Source organism: Tiliqua scincoides, chromosome 2 (assembly GCF_035046505.1).
Source record: "Tiliqua scincoides isolate rTilSci1 chromosome 2, rTilSci1.hap2, whole genome shotgun sequence".
Classification (NCBI taxonomy): domain Eukaryota; kingdom Metazoa; phylum Chordata; class Lepidosauria; order Squamata; family Scincidae; genus Tiliqua; species Tiliqua scincoides.
This window is the reverse complement of record NC_089822.1, coordinates 265,956,656-265,980,259: the sequence shown is the minus strand read 5'-3', so window position 1 is coordinate 265,980,259 and position 23,604 is coordinate 265,956,656. Positions and strand designations below refer to the sequence as shown.

At 49.0% G+C, this 23,604-nt stretch overlaps 1 protein-coding gene and 1 pseudogene across 4 annotated transcripts; one reads left to right on the top strand and one right to left on the bottom strand.

Moving 5' to 3' along the window:
* Positions 1–23,604, top strand: part of LOC136640328 (zinc finger protein 208-like) — a 211,533-nt pseudogene that overhangs the window by 111,920 nt on the left and 76,009 nt on the right.
* LOC136640384 (zinc finger and SCAN domain-containing protein 21-like) lies at positions 10,965–23,007 on the bottom strand. 4 transcript variants are annotated; one of them, XM_066615470.1, is made up of 6 exons: positions 22,715–23,007; positions 18,951–20,311; positions 16,654–16,780; positions 15,560–16,066; positions 14,197–14,433; positions 10,965–12,963 (listed from the first exon to the last, which is right to left on the bottom strand). In XM_066615470.1, exons 2-6 carry the CDS (start codon positions 19,725–19,727, stop codon positions 12,554–12,556), a joined length of 2,058 nt encoding a protein of 685 aa, XP_066471567.1. In that variant the 5' UTR covers positions 19,728–20,311; positions 22,715–23,007; the 3' UTR covers positions 10,965–12,553. The 4 variants fall into 4 exon arrangements, with proteins under 4 accessions (XP_066471567.1, XP_066471570.1, XP_066471568.1 ...); XM_066615473.1 differs by having other exon boundaries at positions 14,197–14,430; XM_066615471.1 differs by lacking the exon at positions 22,715–23,007 and adding an exon at positions 22,424–22,708.

Genomic DNA, 23,604 nt, shown 5'->3' with positions numbered 1-23,604 from the left:
TGAAGTGTGGAAAGAGTTTCGGTGGTAGGTTACATCTGACTGTGCATCAAAGAACCCACACAGGGGAGAAGCCATATAAATGCTTGGAGTGTGAAAAGACCTTCAGTGAGAGCTCAAGCCTGAGTGTACATCACAGAACTCACACAGGAGAGAAGCCATATAAATGCTTGATGTGCGGAAAGTGCTTCCATGTGAACTCATCCCTGACTACGCATCAAAGATCCCACACAGGAGAGAAGCCATATAAATGCTTGCAGTGTGGAAAGAGCTTCAGTCGGAGCTCACACCTGACTGTGCATCAAAGATCCCACACAGGGGAGAAGCCATATCAATGCTTGGAGTGTGGAAAGAGCTTCAGTAACAGTTCATACCTGAAGGTGCATCAAAGATCCCACACAGGGGAGAAGCCATATCAATGCTTGGAGTGTGGAAAGAGCTTCAGTCGGAGCTCAGACCTGACAAAGCATCAAAGATTCCACACAGGGGAGAAGCCATATCAATGCTTGGAGTGTGGAAAGTGCTTCAGTGTCAGCTCACACCTGACTAGGCATCAAAAATCCCACACAGGGGAGAAGCCATATCAATGCTTGGAGTGTGGAAAGACCTTCAGTGAGAGCTCAAGCCTGACTAAGCATCAAAGATCCCACACAGGAGAGAAGCCATATCAATGCTTGCAGTGTGGAAAGAGCTTCAGGCAGAGCTCAGACCTGACTAAGCATCAAAGATTACACACAGGGGAGAAGCCATATCAATGCTTGGAGTGTGGAAAGAGCTTCAGTGTCAGCTCACACCTGACTAGGCATCAAAAATCCCACACAGGGGAGAAGCCATATCAATGCTTTGAGTGTGGAAAGAGCTTCAGTCGGAGCTCACACCTGACTCTGCATCAAAGATACCACACAGGGGAGAAGCCATATAAATGCTTGGAGTGTGGAAAGAGCTTCAGTCAGAGCTCACACCTGACTGTGCATCAAAGATCCCACACAGGGGAGAAGCCATATACATGTCTGGAGTGTGGAAAGAGCTTTGGTCAGAGGTCAAACCTGATTATGCATCAAAGTTCCCACACAGGGGAGAAGCCATATAAATGCTTGGAGTGTGGAAAGAGCTTCAGTCGGAGCTCACACCTGACTCTGCATCAAAGATACCACACGGGAGAAACCATATAAATGCTTGGAGTGTGAAAAGAGCTTCAGGCAGAGCTCAGACCTGACTAAGCATCAAAGATTCCACACAGGGGACAAGCCTTAAAAATGAGAGCTCACCCCGATCAGGAATGAAAGGACTCTAACTGGGGAGAAGCTCTCTAATTGCCTGTAGTTTGGAAAGAGAGTCAGGCAAACAGCCCTTATTGTTCACACAGAAATTCCCACCAGAAAAACCCCTTTAAAATGCCTTTGACTCACAGGGCTGGAGGCTTTGCCTGCCCTCCAGTGGCTTCCAGATGATGCAGTTCAGGTGATGGAAGGAGGCTTTGAGGGCAGAAGGGGGTGGAACTGGCTAGGGAATCAGGTGGGCTGTGCAGGGGGCAATTTGTGAGCAGTTACTCTTTATTGTTGTTGTTAAGCAGAACCCTATTCAACTATAGTACAGAAGTGTTCAACATTCAAAACATTCAACAGTTAAATAGTGTTTTAGATGTACAATAATCAATAAAGTCCAAAGTCCAGCTGAAATGTCTGCGTGACTTCCTCTTTGCCGACGATGCAGCTGTCACTACCCACTCTGCCAAAGATCTCCAGCAGCTCATGGATCGTTTTAGCAAGGCCTGCCAAGATTTTGGACTGACAATCAGCCTGAAGAAAACACAGGTCATGGTTCAGGATGTGGACTCACCTCCCTGCATTACAATCTCTGCACATGAACTGGAGGTTGTCCATGACTTTGTGTACCTTGGCTCAACGATCTCCGACAATCTTTCTCTCGATACCAAGCTAAACAAACGCATCGGTAAAGCAGCTACCACGTTTTCCAGACTCACAAAGAGAGTCTGGTCCAACAAGAAGCTGACGGAACATACCAAGATCCAGGTCTACAGAGCTTGCGTCCTGAGTACACTTCTGTACTGCAGCGAGTCATGGACTCTTCACTCACAACAGGAGAGGAAACTGAATGCTTTCCACATGTGCTGCCTCCGACGTATTCTCGGCATCACCTGGCAGGACAAAGTTCCAAACAGCACAGTCCTGGAACGTGCTGGAATCCCTAGCATGTATGCACTACTGAAACAGAGACGCCTGCGTTGGCTCGGTCATGTGAGAATGAATGATGGCCGGATCCCAAAGGATCTCCTCTATGGAGAACTCGTGCAAGCAAAGCGCCCTACAGGTAGACCACAGCTGCGATACAAGGACATCTGCAAGAGGGATCTGAAGGCCTTAGGAGTGGACCTCAACAAGTGGGAAACCCTGGCCTCTGAGCGGCCCGCTTGGAGGCAGGCTGTGCAACATGGCCTTTCCCAGTTTGAAGAGACACTTTGCCAACAGTCTGAGGCTAAGAGGCAAAGGAAGGCAGGCCCATTGCCAGGGAGACAGACCAGGGACAGACTGCACTTGCTCCCAGTGTGGAAGGGATTGTCACTCCTGAATCGGCCTTTTCAGCCACACTAGACGCTGTTCCAGAACCACCTTTCAGAGCGCGATACCATAGTCTTTGGAGACTGAAGGTTGCCAACTACAACTACTATCAATAAAATTATAGCCAAGATACGTTGTGTGCTGACATGACAAGACCACATGTTTTTGAGCTGGGGAGAGTGACCTCCGTGGGGTGGACCCTTCAGAAGGCCTTGGATGGCTCCTCCAGCAGCCCTTCCTTTGTCTCTTGCGCTGGAAAATCTCTTCTGGGCTGACCCGCTTGCTGCAGGAGAGGCGTTCCAGCAATGGCCAGAGCCTCGTTTCCATCCCCGCTGCTCCCAGCTTTCCAGAGCCTGGAGTCTTGGTGAGAAACTGGGTCCCCAGTTGGAGGCCTCTGCCTGAAGCCATGTTGGTTGTTGGCTAGGTGCAGCTGGGAGCGCGAGAGAGTTTCTCATTCACGCTTACCCGAATGGGAGACGGGGGGGGGGGAAATGGCCGGCCCTCATCACTGCAGAGTGGCTAATTGGCTTCAAGGACACCTGGGTTGCAAACCCGCTCCAGCTGTAGGTTTTCAGGACGGGAGGGGTGTCCCACCATGAGCGAGAGGTTAGACATCACGTAGCCTTCTAGAAAGGTCAGCTGGTTCTGAATTCTGATGGTCTGCTGAGTCCAAGTTTGTTCTAAGAGTCATTTGTTGTAAATTCCTTTGTCTTGGTTCTTCCCTGGTCTGCGAATCTGAGCTTGGACCCTTCCAGATTGTGCCACCCTGAGCTTTGCAGGGTCGGCTGGTGTTCTCTGATTTATGAATGTGAGACTGGTGAGTGATAGTGTTAGGAGGTAGCTTTTATTACTTTAATTTGTTGTGTATTGTATGCTCTTTCAGTTCCCAAACTTATGCCTTTAGAAGTGCTGTCCCTTGCTGTCTAATTTCTTTCCATCCTCTATGAAATGCTATCCATTTACAGCTGGGTGAATTATGGGGGGGGGGTTGCATCTGAATGCAGTGACTTGGTTCTGATCTACCTATTTCGCCCTGTTCAGTTTGGTGCCTTGCTCCCTATGGAAAACCGAGTGGGGACTCAGGCTGGGAGGAGGACTGTTTTGGACTCTGGAAACTGACTTTTCTAGGCTGAAGAGGCCCAAACGCCGTAGCCTTTCCTCGTAAGGAAGATGCCGCAGCCCAGTAATCATCTTAGTCACTCCCTTTTGCACCTTTTCCATTTCCACTCTGTCTTTTTTGAGATGCAGCAACCAGAACTGGACGCAATAATCCAGGTGTGGCTTTACCATCGATTTGTACAACGGCATTATAATATTAGCCGTTTTGTTCTCAATACCTTTTCTAATGATCCCAAGCATAGAATTGGCGTCCTTCACTGCCGCCGCACATTGGGTCGACACTTTCATCGACCTGTCCACCACCACCCCAAGATCTCTCTCCTGATCTGTCACAGACAGCTCAGAACCCATCAGCCTATATGTGAAGTTTTGATTTTTTGCCCAGTGTGCATGACTTTATACTTACTTACATCGAAGCGCATCTACCATTTTGCTGCCCATTCTGTCAGTCTGGAGAGATCCTTCTGGAGCTCCTCACAATCACTTCTGGTCTTCACCACTCGGAAAAGTTTGGTGTCGTCTGCAAACTTAGCCACCTCACTGCTCATCCCTGTCTCCAGGTCTTTTATGAAGAGGTTGAAGAGCACCCAGGACAGATCCTTGGGGCACACCACTTTTCACCTCTCTCCATTGTGAAAATTGCCCATTGACACCCACTCTCTGTTTCCTGGTCTTCAACCAGTTCTCAATCCATGAGAGGACCTGACCTCTAATTCCCTGACTGTGGAGCTTTTTTAGTAGCCATTGGTGAGGGACCGTGTGAAACGCCTGCTGAAAGTCCAAATATATAATGTCTATGGGTTCTCCTGCATCTACATGCCTGTTGACCTTTTCAAAGAATTCTATAAGGTTCGTGAGGCAAGACTTACCCTTACAGAAGCCATGCTGATTCTCCTTCAGCAAGGCCTGTTCATCCATGTGTTTTGAGATTCTATCTTTGATGAGGCATTCCACCATCTTACCCGGTATGGATGTTAGGCTGATCAGCCTATAGTTTCCCAGGTCCCCCCTCTTTCCCTTTTTAAAGGTTGGCGTGACATTTGCTATCCAATCCTCTGGCACCATGACCGTTTTGAGGGAGAAGTTGCATATTTTAGTCAAGAGATCAGCAACTTCATTCTTCAATTCCTTAATAACTCTTGGGTGGATGCCATCAGGGCCCGGTGACATTGATCTTTAATTTATCAATGAGGTCTGAAACATCTTCTCTTTTAACCTCTATCTGACTTAATTCCTTGGTCAGGAGGGGCCGATTGGGCAGCAGTATCTGTCCGAGTTCTTCTGCCGTGAAGACAAATGCAAAGAACTCATTTAATTTTTCTGCCATCTCTAAGTCTCCTTTTATCTCCCCTTTCCCTCCCTCACCATCCAGAGGGCCAACTGCTTCTCTGGCGGGTTTCCTGCTTCTAACATATTTGAAGAAGCTTTTATTCCTGAGTACACTTCTGTACTGCAGCAAGTCATGGACTCTTCGCTCACAACAGGAGAGGAAACTGAACGCTTTCCACATGCGCTGCCTCTGGCGCATTCTCGGCATCACCTGGCAGGACAAAGTTCCAAACAACACAGTCCTGGAACGAGCTGGAATCCCTAGCATGTATGCACTGCTGAAACAGAGACGCCTGCGTTGGCTCGGTCATGTCGTGAGAATGGATGATGGCCGGATCCCAAAGGATCTCCTCTATGGAGAACTCGTGCAAGGAAAGCGCCCTACAGGTAGACCACAGCTGCGATACAAGGACATCTGCAAGAGGGATCTGAAGGTCTTAGGAGTAGACCTCAACAAGTGGGAAACCTTGGCCTCTGAGCGGCCCGCTAGGAGGCAGGCTGTGCAGCATGGCCTTTCCCAGTTTGAAGAGACACTTGGCCAACAGACTGAGGCAAAGAGGCAAAGAAGGAAGGCCCATAGCCAGGGAGACAGACCAGGGACAGACTGCACTTGCTCCCAGTGTGGAAGAGATTGTCACTCCTGAATCGGCCTTTTCAGCCACACTAGACACTGTTCCAGAAACACCATTCAGAGCACGATACCATAGTCTTTCGAGACTGAAGGTTGCCAACAGGAATGTTGCTGGCCGTCCGTTCCTCAGTCTCGCTTGGCCTTCCGTATCACCTTCTTACATTTCTTTTGCCACAGTTTATGAGAAATGTAAGAAGGTGATACGGGAGGCAATGATCTAACTAGGTGATCTGACTAGGCATCAAAGAACCCACACAGGGGAGAAGCCATATAAATGCTTGCAGTGTGGAAAGAGCTTCATTGTGAGCTCAAACCTGACTGTACATTAAAGATCCCACACAGGTGAGAAGCCATATAAATGTCTGGACTGTGGAAAAGTCTTCGGTGACAGCTCACACCTTACTGTGCAAAGATCCCACACGGGGAGAAGCCATATAAATGCTTTGAGTGTGGAAAGAGTTTCACTGAAAGTGGACAATTGACTGCATCACAGACACTACACGAGAAAAACCATAGAAATACCTTCATAGTGGAAAGAGATGTAGTGAGCCCTTCTCACAAGCTCACAGCAGAGAGAAACCATTGAACTGCAACAATGCTGTAAGCCCCACACGCACTCCAGCAGCTTCTGTGTGCTGAGCCGGAGCAGTTCAAGTGACAGAAGGGGTGGTTTGTGGGCTGAAGTTGGTGGAGCTGGGGCGGAGCAGGGAGGGGTGGGCAGGAGGCTGTGATAGAGCCAAGTTAAGAAAGTTTAGAAGTTATTCGTTTTTATTGTTATTAAGCCCTTCACTATTAAAATGAGTGTGAGTGTGAAACCCCCGCAGTCCAGCTCTATCCAAAGTACTGCACAGTTCAACAGTTTCGTTCATGGGAGGAAAGTTATTTGTGACTAAGAGGAAGAAGGAGGTCCTGATGTGTTGTGTGTTTTGCTGGTGTTTAAAGTTACAAATTGTTGATGGTTTTTGGGGAGGGGTTGGAGCTGGTCTCGGCTTGGATGGGCTTCTTCCCTGTTGATCTCTCTCGTTGGATGCTTTCAGCATCAATAAAGCTGTTTGCAAACTGCTGCTCCTGCCTTTCAGGTTTTTCTTACGTTTAGACCAGGGGTGCCCAAACCCCGGCCCTGGGGCCACTTGCAACTCTCAAGGCCTCTCAATGCGGCCCTCAGGGAGCCCCCAGTCGCCAATGAGCCTCTGGCCCTCCAGAAATTTGTTGGAGCCCGCTCTGGCCCGTTGCAACTGATCTCAGCGTAAGGACGACTGTTTGACCTCTCACGTGAGTTGTGGGATGAGGGTTCCCTCCACTGCTTGCTGTTTCATGTCTGTGATGCAATAGCGGCAGCAAAGGAAAGGCCAGCCTTGCTTTGTGCAAGGCCTTTTATAGGCCGTGAGCTATCACAAATCCTTCATTCATTCATATAAAGTTCATCTTTAATATATTCATTTATGTATGTAAATTTATTCAAATTTTAAAAGTAAATTAAGTCTTTTTTTTCCCCAGCCCCCAACACAGTGTCAGAGAGATGATGAAAAACTTTAGACACCCCTGATTTAGACAAACAAAAAAAGTATTTTTATGTGACAGCAGGAAGCAGAGGATCTTGGGAGTTTTCAAGTATGCTGGACCCTATCTCTGTTTCTCTGGCCAATGCTTTTGCTTGCATTTAAGCTAGCTGAATAGGTTTTCCTTAACTCCCAGGCTCTCTGGTGTCATCCCTTCCCCCCAACCACAGTATGCTCTTAGCCTCTGGCAGTGCGGTTGCATCGCATAGGATGATGGGGGCAGCATTGGGGCTTGAGCCTGCCCTCTTCAGAGCATTCTGGGTTCTTCCATCCTGTGTGGAGCCATTCTCAACTGTGCAGAAATCTGCTACAGAGTCCGGAGACTCTGCTGTAGGACAGCTGACATGACCCATTTTGGGGGAGCAGGTGGGAGTGTCTTCCTTGGACTGCAGAATTCCTGTGGTGGTTCATCCAGAAAGGGCTCTGGTCTTTTCCGATTGCTTCTCCAGCCACCCTCCTTTGTCTCTTGGGCTTGCTTGTTGTAGGTCCTCTGGATGCCACAACCACGTTCCAGGCCTTGCTGCTCCTGGCTTTGCACAGCCTTGACTCCTGATAGGAAACTGGAGTCCCCAGTTCTTCCTTCACCCTTTTTCTCTCCAAGAAAAAGTTGCTCTGCTTGTGGGTTAGTCCTTGTTGGCTACGCATCTGGGGAAAGGGTAACCTTACCCAAGGAGGACCCAATCCCATCATCATCCACCCTGATTTTGCTGCGCGGAGCCTTCTAGCCTGGATGCAGCACAGCCTGCTTCTTTTCTGTGATACATACAGCCAATTCCTCCAAGGACACAGGACCCTGGAAGGTGAAAATAGTCTCAGCTCACAAATAATGTCTCCACAACACCCTCTGCCCCTTTTAATTTTCAGCCTGAAAGCAGAAATTAAGGGAAAAGAAACTGGATGTTTCTCAGCATATGTTCAGCACTATCTGTGATGGAGGTGGGTGTTTAGGTCATGTCCTTATAAATGCCAGTATACATGTCCTCTTGATAGCTGTGCTGCTGAAATGGCAGCCCAGGTGATAACTGAGTTCTCCCAGCACTTTGCCAGTGTCTCCATCTTGCAACAAAGAAGGAGAGGGCAGGAGCTTCTGTTGCGGATCTTCTTATTATTCCTTTTTCATTAATGCCTGTGTCATGCCCGTATCAATGTTCCTGCCAGGTCACACAAGCACATGCTGTATTTTGCAATCTATGTGGTTGACAGTCTGGCATGACGAGCCATTTCACCCAGAACTTTTACGCACATAAGGGACTCCAGGATGCTGCCTTTCCGGGCCACAGGCTCAGCTCCTGGGGAACTCTGGCCAAGTCTCTGCCTGTTCTGTTCCTGGGAGGAGGATAGTCCAGGTCGTGTGACCTCCTGTCTCTACTGCCCCCATTGAATCCAACCTCCTTGGTTTCCCTGTGTCACCTCCAACATCTCACGCCCATTGACGGCCTCTCCATATTTTTCCAGTAATGGTGTAAGGCACCAGCTCCAGTAATGTTGTTTTACTCTCCTCCCTGGAATGGCCCCTAGGGGGAGGAGCCACTTGCATGCTGCAGTGAGGCTCCCTTCAAAACTTAGTACTTTGCACCCACTCTGGCTATGCCACTGGCCGTGGCCATGGGGAACCGCAGGTCAAAAAAGTTTCGGACCCACAGTTTGTAACCCATTGCCTTCTCCATCTCTCAGAACAGTATCACTGGAAGCCAAATTCTATGCAGACACGGTGGTGGGAGCAGTGGGATACTAGCACAACATCTGCTGCATCCTAAGCTTGGCCAGAGTGCCATACCCATGCAGCCCTCCAAGAATATTGATAGGGTTCTCCCAGCAACACCAATGGACACTGTGCACAGCCAGTCATTCACAGAGCAGTATCCTGTCAAGGGACCAAGCACTGCACTGCAGCCATCCAGAGAAGCACCCATAGTGTGAGCAGAGCCCGGGTGGGGACAGGTGCAGTGCCAGTGAGCGGACACCCCCTTCCTAGTCAATGGCAATAGGAAACACAGCAACATGCACCTCCACCATTAATGGTGTGGTGTCATAAATGGACCCCAAAACTCCAGGGGACTCAATTGTGGAAGGTTCAGAACACATCTGTTCACAATAGCCTGCCATCACCTCTTTTATCTGCCAGCTCTCCATTGGCATCCTACAGACACCCCCAGCCCTTGCACGCTCCAAACACCCCAACTCCGAAGGCTCTGGCAAAAACAGCATTGCATATCGTGGGTGAAAGAACCAGGACTGGATTAAGATGAATCAATTCCTCCTCACCCCCACAGGCTGAGTGGTTTTATGACTTCATTAAAGGAATAAAGATTTTGGTCACACAGAAAAGGTAGGTGCCTAAATAAAACACAGGTTACAACTACAAAGCCACTACAGTAGCAACTAAACAAATAAACTAAGCTCCTAAGCTTGCTGCCCTAATGCTCACCTGCTGGAACTTAGCCTCTGAGCTTAAGCGAAGTGTGGTCCCTTCACCTGCAGAACTGCTGCCAGAAACCCATGGTCAAATAGTCATGGGGGGCATAGTCCCTGAAGGGCTCTATCAACAGGATTCTATACATGGTGTGTGTATGTACACCTACATTTTATCTATCTATCTCTCCCTCCCTCCCAAATGGGCATTCAAAGTGGCTAGAGAGAACATTTTACTTGATGATTTTTTTTTGTTTCCCCTTTTTTTTCTCCACTGCTCTTGGCCATGTAGCCAATGTGCTTCATATATCCTAAACATGGCAAACTGATAATAGCTTAACTTCCTTTTCCTCTCAACTGCTCTCCCTGCGCTCAGCATCCCTGGACCTCAGAAGTTCTCCTGGAAGCCTTAGAAGGCACTTCCAGTTTTCCACACCTTCCCAAGCCTTAGACCACCTCCCAGATTTATCTGGCTCCCCAGAGGTGTTAACACCCCAGGATGCAGTTAAAAACTTTTTTGTCCCCAAGTGCCAGATCCACTGTCTGAATCCATTAACACAGAAGTCCATGAGGCAATGTAGGATTGGCACTGATTAGCACAGGCAGGAAGAATGACAGGCCTACTGCATCCTGGTCAGCAGTATCCCAGTCAAATGCTTCCAAGTACTGGACATTTGTGTCCCAATATATGTGTTTTTATATTAGATGTACTTTTTATTTTTAAAACGCGATGGTAGATTAGGGCAGAGATAAGAGTCTTAGAATATATAGCATGGAGTTTGTTGTCCAGTTATAGTGGGATGCAAATGACCGGGACCCAAAAAAAGCGCAAACGCAAATGTCCAAGGACACCAATGACCAGACACAATCATCCAGGTTGCAAATACCCTAGTATTGGCAGGCATGTCTTGCTGCCAAGAGAGCTGTCGGGGGAATTATTTAATGAATGCTTCTCTGGAGTAAGGTATATGGTGGTCAATCTTGCCCTTGCAAAGGGAATGCAAGGCACAAAGAAACAGCTCCCTGATAAGGGATATTTAGATACCCTTGTCCATAAGAACCTAAGACGAGCCCTGCTGGATCAGGCCAAAGGCCCATCTAGTCCAGCTTCCTGTATCTCACAGTGGCCCACCAGATGCCTCAGGGAGCACACAAGACAACAAGATATTTGCATCTCCCTGCCAATCCCCTGCATCTGGCATTCCGTTTATCCTCGTACCCCCAACAAAGACAACAGACTGCACTCGGGTTTAACCTGGCCATTTTATTAAACACAAGTGACCAATTTTTAATGCATGAAACCTACCGAATACACTGTCTGTCCCTCCCTCCCTCCCTTGCCCATCTGGGGTAGGCTAAAAAACTGCCATCAACGGCCAATTTGAATGACATAAAAAAAATTCCTACCTTCATGATGAGCAACCAGCCAGCTCACACCAGAATTTGACACTGAAACTGCAGGTACATAGATTTAGGTTAAACTTAGGAAGAATTTCCTGACGAGAAGAGCTGCCTAGCACTGGAGCAGCCTGCCACGTATAGTAGCAGGCTCTTGCTTAAAGGAGACTTTTCAAGCAGAGACTGGATGGTCACCTGTCACACAAGCTGCACTGAGCACCTGCACTGAGCAGGTGGTTGGACTAGATGACCTCCAAGCTTCCTTCCATCTCTTAACATCCAGTGATTCTAAACCTGTCCTGTAAGCCTCCACAAGTGTATAGTTCTTTGAAACACACAGAGCTCATGGCCACTTGCATTTTTGAATGGTACCTCATATTCTTGCTTCATCTTGTGCATAACCTGATTATTGCTTATGAAGCTTAGTATTCCCTTATGTGGCTTTTGTGCTAGCTTGGACTTGATGGAGCCACCTGGCATTTAACACTCTGCCTCCCTGCAAACAAGCACACCTGGCTCAGAGGCTGTAGATGGACCTGTAGCAGAGGGAGCAATGCATGGGCTGCTCACAGAGCATGTGTGGTGGGGGGGTAGTGAGAGGTTCAGTTATCTGTTCCCTATAGTCTTACCTCTGCCAGCTCTGTTGTTGACACAGAGATTTTCCAATGTCAGGGGTGGATTGTCATCTAAAGTAGGGTTAGGATATGGGGTGCATCGATTCTTCCTTGTTTCCTCCCACATCATGCCCCAATTTCCTCCCTGTTTTGGCCTCTCCACTAGTGCAGTTATGTAGGCGTTTGAGTACCATCCACACACATGTTTGGTGCCATGTTTTTCCAGGGCTAGACTGTCCTCTGTGGCTTTTCAGCAGGAAGTCTTCTTTTCAGGCAGGGCTGCCTTTGCATTTATCCTCTGGGATAGGACTGGGCTGTAAATTTGATTCCATTCCACCATTTCAAAACAACTAAATTCTGTTAAGCAATTAACCAGGGTGGTGTACACTGTTTCAGATCAGAGTAAAAGGTTTTTATACATTTCCCATCAGATTTTTTTAAAAAATTAATTTGGCTATTGAGGGGGAAGAGCTGAGAATTTGATTGAATGAGGAAAGCAGCCAAAGGTGTGTGCCACCTCCAAAAGAAGCATGCTTTCTCCGCCACCTCTGCAGAAAAAGCACACTGTAACTAGAATTGGCTTAGCCTTTATTTAAAGGGAGAAATGAAACTGTGTCTGCATCCAGAACCCAAGGAGGGTGGGTCTCTGAAGTGCAGTGCTATTGTCAGTAATCATAACAACCACAGAAAACTAACAATCTTAATTGTCCTTAATGAGAAAGCATCTTCAGATATACTTACACACTAGTGAGATCAAACTGGACATGACCCTTGGGCTGCTTGAGTCACTATATGAACATAGCAAACGAAACCCCCACCTGTTCTCTCCACCGACAGCCCAACTGATCCTGTGTGAAGCCCCCCCCCAAGTATCCCTCCCTGTTTCCTTGGCCCTTACTCCTTCTGCTGAAGGAGTTAACTCTTCTCTTCCTGTGGAGCGCTTCGCCTATGGGTTGTCTGGTGCTTGTACAAACTTGACGTGGTGCTGAACCTCCTTCCGCAGTCCAGGCAGACGAACGGTTTTTCTCCTGTGTGGATTCTCTGATGTCTAACCAGGTCTGCTTTGTCCCGAAAGCCTTTGGTACACAGAAAGCACCAGTAGTTCTTTTGGCCCCGACGGCTCTGTTTTGTTTTCACAACTTCGAGGGCTCCACTCTTGCTTGGCAGGGGCTCACCAGGATGGTTCTCCACTGGCTGAGTTTCTAAGGGACACCTGGGGGGAAAGGGGCTGGAGATGGACTCGTAGAATGTTCCTGACAACATGTGTTGAGATTCAATAGGCTCAAAGCACACCTTTTCATTCATCTGCTCGTCCCCATTGATAACTGAAAGGAAGACAGAGAATATCAACAGGATTCACTCAGGATAAAGCAGAGGATTTGAGTAGAGAGAGAAATAACTACAGTTTTCATTGTTTTGTATTCCTGAGTGTTACTGGTCTGTTCTCTTCCCAAGCCTGAGAGGACCTCCCAAGTTTTGTCTGCTAAGTTGTAAAACTGTCACATTTTCAGACTTCTCACTGCTTTAAGCTTTCTACATAACAAATTCCAGCTTGCTGGGTGGTTGGGAAGAAGCTCCCTAACTACTGGGAGGGAGACAGCCTTCCAGGCCATTCCAAGAGCTGAATTTCAGGCTGTATGTACTCTATGATTCCCTGTTTATTACAACACTTTCAAATGGAGTCAACTGTAAGTCTGTTCTGGGTCATGGAAGGGAGGCATCTTTTGGGATCTACAAATATTTCCATTTGAGACTGTTGTTGTGGTAATCAGAGACATTAAAAGGTGTTTAACAAAATGAAGCTTTCAGGGTGACCTGGAAACACCATAGCCCAGCAATTTTCAACCATGTGCTGTGGCACTTTGGTGCACCACAAAAGGTCCACAGGTGGAGCTCAGCAGTTGAAAATCACTAAAAAACTCTTCTGGGTTCTGCAGGTCTGTTTCTAGGGCAACTGTCTATAGTAACGAATTGTCTGCCCCTCTTCCTCTGCTGGCAGAGACCAGACCTGCAGAACCCAGAAGAGTTGTGGAAAAGCAACATCACAAGGGGCAAAGACCATAGAGATCAGTGTGGAGAAAAACATTGAAAATGGCTGCCTTATAGTCTTAGTATGTATGCTGAGAGTATTGTTCAAGTGGATTTACTCACACTCTCAGGTAAATGTGCATAGGGTTGTAGACTTAATGTTATGTGAGATACGCTGTGCCTCAGGTCGTTCTTGGGAAAGATGGTGGCCTAGACTTGCCCCTTGGCAAATCTCTCAGTTTGCCTTTTGTTGAGCCCGATGCTTCTTTTTGACTAAGGTACTTAGAAAAAATTTTTCTCAGGCAGGAGCTGAGCACTCCTGATGATTATGTCACCATTCCTGATGTAGGAGAAGTCCTGGGGCATTGCTCCCCCTGAACTGCACGATTGGTGGAAAAGCAACAGAGTAGAGGACAAACAGATAGATAGCACAGACCGCAGGATTTGGCTTGACTTGACACATAATCCAGCTTGATTTTTGTGTTTTTCTCCCCCCCCCCCCCACAGCCAACAGTCAGCTCTATCCATACCTGTGTAGTACTGGCTTTCCAGGTGTTTTCTCAGATGTCTATTGAGAGCAGGTTTCTGAGTGAAGCTCTGTCCACACTCTGAGCAGCTGAAAGGCTTCTCTCCCGTGTGAACCGTCTGATGCCGAAGTACCTGGGAAACATCCCGGAAACTCTTCCCACATTCCAGGCACTCGGGGCGCTTGCGATTCGTATGGGTCCTCCGATGTCTCACACCACTGTCAAAAGTTGCAAAACCTGCTGTGGCCAGATGCAAAAGTAGGATGAGTGCATATACAGCCCATGCCATATTTAATTTCTAGAGGGAAAGCAGTGCTGCAATATTTAATCAGCGAATCAGCAAGATCTACCAATGCACAATCATTTGATCAATTTAAATCATGGCCCTGGGGAACCGGGTTGCAGACTTCTAAAAGTAATTGTTCATTATCTTTAAGCGAAGAACTTTCAAATGATGGCAAGCACCATTTTAGAAAGAGGCCTTCCCCATTCTTCCACAGAAAGGAATGCCTCTTTTAATAGGGCACCTATCATTTGACTAAGCACCTCTAATTACTAGTAATTGTTAGTTTTTGTATTGTGGCATTTTATTGCACTGTATATGTAGTTAGCCCAGTGATTTTCAACATTCCTGCACACGGACCTCTATGGCCTTCCCCTCTTGTGATGTCACTTTCAGCTTCAGGAAGACTCTTCTGGGTTCTGCAGCTCTGCTTTAAGAGCAACTGTCTGTAGTAACGAATTGCTTGTCCCTCTTAAGGAACCGGCAAAGGATGGGGACAAAGACAATTCATAACTACAGTTGCCCTAGAAACTGAACTGCAGAACCTGAAAGAGTTTTTCAGTGATTTTCAACTGTTGTTCCCTATCTGTGAACCTTCTGCGACACACCAGTTGAAAAGAGTTGAATTCAATTCCAAATGGGAAATGTTTTTTGCATTGCTTTTAAATAATAAAACTGACAAAAATAACAATAATTTACAAACATGTAAACCTGCTGCCCAATTGGAGACCCTTTTTCTCAGGTTAAAATTTCTGCAATGGTGAAACAATTACTGATTAAAGGTCAATAATTACTGTCTCAACCCTACAACCCAGATGGAGTAGTTAAACACCACTTAGGCCACTGGGACCTCGGTTCATTTATTTATTCATTTTTAAGCATTTTTATCCCGCTCTTTGACCAACAAGACTTCAACAGTGGCTTCCATACAACCTGTAACAAGAGCAAATGATTAAATCTGTTTACAAATACAGGCATCCTTTCGTATCTGTGGGGGATATGTTCCTGGCCCCCTCCCATGGATACGGATAAGAGTTCCATGTATACGAGGGGGGTGACACACTTGTATGTATATTTCTGTACCTGTGTAGTGCTGGCTTTCCAGATGTTTCCTCATGTGTCTATTGAGCGCAGGCTTCTGGGTGAAGCTTTGCCCACACTCGGGACACGTGTAAGGTTTCTCTCCCGTGTGGACCGTCTGGTGCCGAAGCACATGCGAAAGGTCCCGGAAACTCTTCCCGCATTCCGGGCACTCGGGACGCTTCCGATTCATATGGATTTTCTGGTGCCCGCTAAGCTGCAGTGCGTCCTGGAAGCTTTCGCCGCACTCGAGGCACCAGTGGCCCTGTTCTTCCAGGCGCACCACGGTCTCGTAGACGCCCTCGCTGCAGCAAGTGGCCTCGTCCCACCTCCTGCTCAGCTCCATCTTGTGCTCTCCCTCAAGTGCACAGCTGCTTTCTGCTGGCCCCAATAATGTCCCAAGTAGCACCGGCAGCGGAGAACCCCCCTGTTCCGAAAGACCCAACTTATTCCCATTTGCAATTCCCTCACTTGGTGAAACCGGATAAATATTCAGGCGTCTGTCTTTCCCTGGGCACAAAGAGACAGGCAGGAAGTCAGGATTGGTGACCAAGATAAGGACGCAAGAAGACCTCTGCTGGACAAGACAAAGGGTACACCCAGCCCATAGCCAATGCCCTGCCCCAAAGTAGCTCACCCCATCTGCCCCCCCACCACTGCCGATTCAAAAACTGGAAATTAAAATAAAGCAGCAATGAGCATGCTTGCTTAAAACCTAACTCCTTAAGAACATAAGAGCTCCACTGGATCAGGTCATAGGCCATCTAGTCCAGCTTCCTGCATCTCACAGTGGCCCACCAAATTCCTCAGGTAGCACCCAAGACAACAAAAGACCTGCACCCTGGTGCCCTCCCTTGCATCTGGCATTCTGAGGTAAAATGGGCAGGACTAACTCAGCACCTGGCCCCTTTCCCCAAAAAGGTTGCCAACCCCTAGTGTAGACAATACTGGGCAAAACGGGTCAATGGTCTGGCTCAGCAGACAGTCGCTTCATGCCTTCACACTGCCCTGCTGGGATAAGGGAAGACCCCAGCCACACCTCACAGGCTTGGCAGGAACGGAGAAGGCCCTTTTCCAGTAACACCACAAATGCATACCTGATGATGTGAGAGTCCAACCATCCTCCAGCTGAACTTTTCCACAGAAGCGGCCAGGTCTGGAGCTCAGTGGAGACAGTTCTGCCTCAGAGGAGATCACAACAACCTCTTTGCACGGCCCCAGGTCCTAAAATGGCAGAGAAGGTTCCAGTCAAGCCGGAGACTCAGAGCCAGGCATGCAAAAGCCCCCCATGGGAACTGAATCTGACCAAGCCAAAGGGGGACCACAGCAGCTGGGACTCAGAATGCGGCACAGAGGGAAGAAACGGGCTGGGTGCTAAGCCTCCCCTGAAAATGCTCTGAATCCAAGCGCACTGGAACATCAACACAGGGGAACAGCAGTCCCGGCAGGTTTTCCACATCTACTGTAGACCAAATGCAGCCCTCTTCATCCTCGGCACGGCGCTGCTGCTTCTGTCCAGTGGTGCGGTGGACAATACCTCTCATAGCCATGCCTCACTAAGACTGCGCAACAGAAAACTCACCTTCAGGTCTCTTCGTTAGTGGCTTCCTCTCCTAACTCATTCCAGCTACCTTCAACGTTTTTCTTCTCATGGCACGCACAACCTTGATGGTCTACGCCTCTTGTGATGTCACTTCTGGCCTTCAGGAGATTCTTGTGGGTCCTGTGGCTCTGCTTCTAGGGCAACTATCTGTAGTAACAAATTGTCTGTTCCTATTCCTCTGCCGGGGCAAACGATTCATTACTACAGACAGTTGCCCTAGAAATAGAGCCACAGAACCCGGAAGAGTGTTTTGGCTACTTTCAACCACTGTGCTCCAAACTCCTGTGGCACATCATGCTGGTTGAAAATCATTGACTTATTCCTTATCATCCACATCCTCTCCTACCGCTTACTCCTTATCAGATGTCATTTAGAGAGCTCACTCAAGTTATCCAAAATTCTTGGACGGGGTTGCAATAAGTTCAAAAACAAATGTATAAAATGGGATTGAAATATACCTGTGTCTTATGCACCATAAACTTGCGTGAATTCAAGTATATGCATTTGCCCCCTTCCCAAAGACTAACAACTGTGTAAATTGTGTTGGTATATAAGTCTTATAAGTAACCCTCCCTTAAGATGTGAGCTGACTGCATCTCATAAATATACAAGGTCTGTGAGAGTGCTACCCTAGCTAGTGGTGTAGCTAGAGGGGGTGGCAAAGAAGTAAGTTTTGCATGGAGCCTCACTGCAAGCGTGCAAGGGGCCCCTCCCCCCTTTGGAGCCATTCGAGACGGGGAAGTAAAAAAGAGGCATACGCTCTAGTGGCCTGGAATGGCTCCAAAGGGGAGAGGCCACTTGCACACCGCAGTGAGGTGCCCTGCAAAACTCAATGGTTTGCACCCCCTCTAGCTATGCCACTGCACTAGTGAAAGCTCTTTCAATGCAATTGCTAGAAGCTGAGCAGGACTGGGACACAAACACCTGGTACCTGAAGGGGGACACCAGATGCTTCTCCTTTTCCCTGGTAGCCTTACTATAGTATGTAAAAACATCAGTAAAAACAGCTTGTGAGAAAGGTGGCAACCTAGGCAGTAACCAGGGCTGGCCCATTCATTAGGCCAACTGAAGTCACTGCCTCAGGCAGCAGACTGGTAGTCCTCCTCCCACTCCCTGTATTGGCAAAGGCAGAGGGAGAACAATGTTGAAGTGTAGAAGAGAGTGATGTTGGAGGAGCACAGGCTGGTACATCACTAGGTGAGGGGGGGGCAGCAGCATTTGGCATGCCACCTCAGGTGGCAGGAGGTCTTGGGTTGGCCCTGGCAGCAACAGATGTCCCTAGGCAAATTTCTCAGTATGCCTCCTGCTGAGCCTGATGCTTCTCTTAAGTTAATATATTTCAAAAAGTTTTTAAGGGCAGCACCTGGGCACTCTTGCCAGGAAGTCATGGAACTACACTTCTGCCCCCACCTGCAACCCTGTTTATGTTCTTGTCATGTCATGACCATCTCACCCCCTGAATAGCAGGAGGAAAGCTTACCTCACAGAGCCTGCAGCTCTGTGACTGAGGCAATCACTTCAGTTGGACTCATGAATGAGTCGGCCCTGGTTACTGCCTGAAGAAGGTTCCAGGTTTAGCCCCGAGCATCTCCCGTTGACCAGATATCAGGTCACTGAGCAAGGCCCACCCAAAGAGCTGCTGCCAGTCAGAGGAAGCAATTCTGGACAAGACGGACCAATGGTCTGAGTCAGAATATGGCAGCTCAGTACATTCCCCCTCCAAAATAAGGATGTGAATCAAGTGCTGACTCAGCACCCTCACCGCCCTGGCTGATCCCAAGTCTCTCTCACCTTGACCTCCTGTGGCTGTGCCCTGAGGAACTCTTCCGCCAAGGCCACAGCCTGGCAGCATGCTTGAGGGCAACGTTTCTTGACCCAGCTCTGCATTTCCTGAGGCAGGACAGTCAGGAACTGCTCCAAGATCAACAGCTCCAGGATCTCCTCTTTAGTGCAGCTCTCTGGCTTCAGCCACAGTCGACAAAGCTCCCAGAGTTTCTTGCACACCTCCCGGGGCCCCTCCGCTTCCTGGTAGCCAAACTGCCGGAAACGCTGGCGCTGCATTTCGCTGTTGGCAGAATTCTTGGTCACAACCTCTTCGTCCACCATCTTGTTTTCTCCCATCTCTGGATGGCTGAAGACCTGTGTAACTACTCCATTGTTGTCCACCAGGAGTTGCATAATCCCTTCTCTTCTAAGACACTGGCTGGTATCTGTGGCTACCTCCCCAGAGGTCTTAGTATTGCTCCACAGCAACGGTTTTGACTGCTGAGGGCTTCCACACCCAGCCGGATGGAGCTGCACTGCCCTCAAGACCTCCTGCCACTGGGCTTCCCAGCGCTGGGCAGCACCCTCCTCTGGGCCCTGGATCAACTCTTGCGGGGCTGCCCAGCCTAGAAACTCCCCGATGGTCCCAACCTGGATAACACGAGGGACCATCCTTTCCCCTTCTGCTTCCAGACCCCCTGCTCGGACTTGCTCCTCCATTTCCATGCCAGGTTTCACTTCTTGTCCTGGACTATTCCAAGAAGGAAGACTGACAGCCCCTTCGGCCTTCAGGTCAGCAGCCATTTTGTATTCTCACATGTGGTGGAGAACTTTGCCTCTTTCAAACAGGAAGCGCAATACTGCGTGGCTTCTTGAAGGTGACTGTAGAAGGGCTCTCAAGTTAAATAAATACTTTTAACTACCTCAAGTGGTAGCTAAATACAGTGAACCCTCAAATTAATGGATTAACGGGAGGATGGGGTGCCCATCAAGTCTGTTAAATCCAGAGGCGTTTAAGTCAATTTAGATGCACACGCACAAAATGTATATGACTAGAGCAGGAAATGTTTGTTGTTTCTGAAATCTATTAAATTGAGGCTCTTTAAATCAAAGGCTCACTAATGATCTTGGTACTGGAATTCACTTTTATCCAAGTGGTGGAGAATTGCAGCTTCATGGAGGTGCTTCTGGGGGACGGCAGGAAGGAATGCCAGGTATCTGCCCTGGCAACCAATCATGCCTCACTGGGGGAGATACATCTCACCCATTTAGCTGTCTGGCCACAGAGCCTGCTCCTCCCAGGTGACGCAACAGGTTCTGAAGACCTCCAGTCACAAAGGTCATTTTTGCAGGAATCCTTGGATGAGTGAGAAGGAGACTTCTAGTTGCTGAAGGAAAGAGACACAGGAATAAAAAAGTGAGCCAAGATCTTAGCAATGCCCTTTGAAAGAGCACTCAAATTTTAAGCCCCAATTGATTTCCCTTCCTTCCCCGCTTTGAAAAGTGATCAGTTGACTTTCCCCTCTCTCCGGTCTTCTCAACCAAAGTTGAAAAGTGAAGATTTTTAGCTGGCTTGATTAGAGCACAAAATTGTGCTCCAAGGACTACAAAACCCCAGCTGCAAGGTAACTGTGTTAAATCTCAGGAGCTAGGCTGTCCTTTGCACTACCTCACCCCAACTTTAAAGAAAAGGATATGAAATGCCATTATATAAAACAGGTCATGGGACTTCAGAGTTCGAACAGCATGCTTTCCCCTAAACCAGGGGTCTCCAAACTTTTTGGCCAGAGGGCTGCATCAAATATCTGGTGCTGAGGGCCAGGAAAAAAATTTAAATATAAAATTTAAATTAATTAGAGATAGAACTTAGATGAGTGAATAAATGAACGAATGGGCTCATTCATTCAACCTTTCTGGCCCTCAGAACACCCTCCAGACACAATCAGAGCACAGTTCTGGTTGTATTCAGTTGAGTGGGCCAGAGGCTTTCAGGGGACAAGAGGTTGGCCGTGGGCCAGATAGAGGCTTGCCGTGGGCCGCATCTGGCCCTCGGGGTGGGGTTTGGAGACCCCTGCCCTAAACTGATTATGAGAATTTGATGGCTCTTCAACAATGTAGCACTGTTGAGATTTGCTACTGCTATTTTTCTTTGTTGTGTAATTCACTTCCTCTAATTCTGGATATTCTCTAAAAGCAGAGAGTTGAGGCCTGATTGGTGACAAGTTGGAGGAAGGAGACAGTGGCAGACCTGGGTTGAAAGGCACCCTGAATCTGCCACCCCTCAGACCCCTCGCAATCCGGTGCTGATACGATGCACATCAGGTGGCTACAAAGTTGGGGCTGCCCCTATAAGGCAGCTGTGTGGATGCACCTGTGCCCCTTACCAGCAAATGACATCAGTTTAACAAAAGATGCACACAGTATATCTATAATTATAGGATAGCATCCAGGGTCACGCTTCTGTTCCCGGAAACTCGCTCTGAGAACAAAGGTGCATTCCACTTGTGCAAAAGGCCCAGGGGCACCAAGAGGGAGTTTCTCTGGATGCCACCCTGTGGTCTCAATAACCCGTGGTCTCTATACCCCCACTAGAAATACAAAATATGTCCATTCTTGCTTAAGCAGAACATCAATAGTTATGAGAAAGAAATTATTGATGGTCAGGGCAGTTCAGTATGGACAAGATTGCTGGGGGGGTGGGTGGATTCTCCCTCACTGGAGAACTTCAAGCAGAGGCTCCATAGGCACCTGTTGGAGATGCTCTAGGAGGGTTTCCTGCTACCAGCAGGGGGTTGGACTAGATTAGTGTTTCTCAACCAGTGGTACGGGTACCACCAGTGATACTCGTGGGACCCCAGACACCTGCTGCCAGGCAAGCAAAACCAGTTATGCAACAAACAGTGGTAGGAGGCTTGGCTTGGTGGGCAGAGCTCCAAAGGATGCTTTTCTTCGCTCAAAAAAGCCCTCCTGTCTAACCTGAGCCTCTCACTGCTGCTTGTCGTGGCGCATCTGGTCTCTCAACCAAGAGGTGACTGGAGATTATGTCATCACCAGTTACTTCCAGGGGTACTTCAGATAGGTGGACCCTCCTTTCCCCCACCACTTTGGCAAATCGCATCTCATTTAAAACCTAAGAAGGGCTCTACAGGATCAGGCCAAAGGCTCATTCTCGCCCAGTACCTGTTCCCCCCAGTGGTCAACCAGGTGACAATGAAAACCCGACAAGCCTGGAGGAAGGCAAAGCCACCACCACCACTGTGGCTCCCAAGCAAGGAGCTACATCTCAGGAGTTCCAAGCATGAAGACGGAAGCCGGAGCCTGCGGGTGGAGTAAGAACATAAGAGCTCTGCTGGATCAGTCCCAAAGCCCATCTAGTCCAGCCTCCTGTAACTCACAGTGGCCCACCAGATGCCTCAGGGACCCCACAAGACGCCTGCACCTGGGTGCCGTCTCTTGCATCTGGCACCTCTAAAACCAGGAGCTTGCACAAACACACCTACCATGCCTTGTAACCCGTGACGGACTTTTCCTCCAGAAGTCTGTCCAATCCCCTTTCAAAAGCATCCAGGCCAGATGCCACCCCCACATCCCTCGGCAAGGAGTTCCACAGATTAATTAACGCAAGAACCTAAAAAGAAACCCACTGGGCCAGGCCGGAGGCCCATCTAGTCCAGCTTCCTGCATCTCAGTGGCCCACCTGAGGGCGCCCAGGAGAAATCTGCCCCCTGGTGCCCTCCCTTGCATGGGCATTCAGTGCCAGCCCACCTCTGGAACCAGGAGGCAGCACGTACCCATCCCGGCTTGCAGCCTCTGGTGGACTTCCCTCCATCAACCTGTCCAGTCCCCTTCGAGAGGCGCCCAGGCCAGCTGCCACCCCCACATCCTGTGGCAGGGAGTTCCACCGGCTCACGCACGACGCCTGTGCCAGGGGTTGCAGCCTGGCCGGCCTGGCCTCCAGCAGGGCTCCCTCGGCCGCTCTCGCTGCCACCGCCGCCTGAGCGCCTCGGCCCCCGCCTGCCTGCAGCGGCCCCAGGGCGCAGCCCCGCCGCGGGGGGGCAACAGACGCCTCCTGCAGCCTGCCAGGTCCGGGGAGGGGCGGGGCCGGCGCAGGAAGAGCCCGGCCTCATTTGCATGCCCCGCCCGCCCGGGCCGGCTCGAGCCTCTCTGGGAAGCGGAGCGCTCCGCCTGTAACCCTTGCGGCGCCGGCGGCAGGAGAGGGCGGGCCGAGGAGGAGACTTGGCCATGCTCAGGGGTGCGGGACGTCCTCGGGGAGCGCTCTGCACGTGCTCAGAGTTCCACTGCGTGTGTGTGAATGCAAAGGACCATCAAGTAGGGGACAGCTGCTCTCCACACCTGCACGTGCAACAGAAACGCACTCTGCACGTGCTCAGAGTTCCACTGCGTGTGTGTGAATGCAAGGGCTCGTTTAGTAGTAGGCAGCTGCTATCATCACCTGGACATGCAACAGGAACGCAACTCAGCACTCTGCGTGCATGTGGGTGTGTGAATGCAAAGGACCATCAAGTAGAACAGCTGCTATCCACACCTGCACCTGCAACAAAAACGCACTCGGTACGTGCTTAGAGTTCCACTGTGTGTGAGTGTGTGTTTGAGTGCAAAGAATAATTAAGTAATGCTATTGACAGCTGCTGTCATCACTTGGACATTCAACAGGAACGTA

Excerpts from the sequence above, each read along its gene's own strand:
- LOC136640384 (XM_066615470.1), bottom strand. The coding sequence starts at position 19,727 with ATGGCTGCTGACCTGAAGGCCGAAGGGGCTGTCAGTCTTCCTTCTTGG. Across the intron at positions 14,434-15,559 it reads GGAAAGCCAGCACTACACAG|CAGGTTTTGCAACTTTTGAC; the intron begins GTACAGAAATAT and ends ATCTGGCCACAG. Across the intron at positions 12,964-14,196 it reads GGAAAGCCAGTACTACACAG|TTATCAATGGGGACGAGCAG; the intron begins GTATGGATAGAG and ends TCTTCCTTTCAG.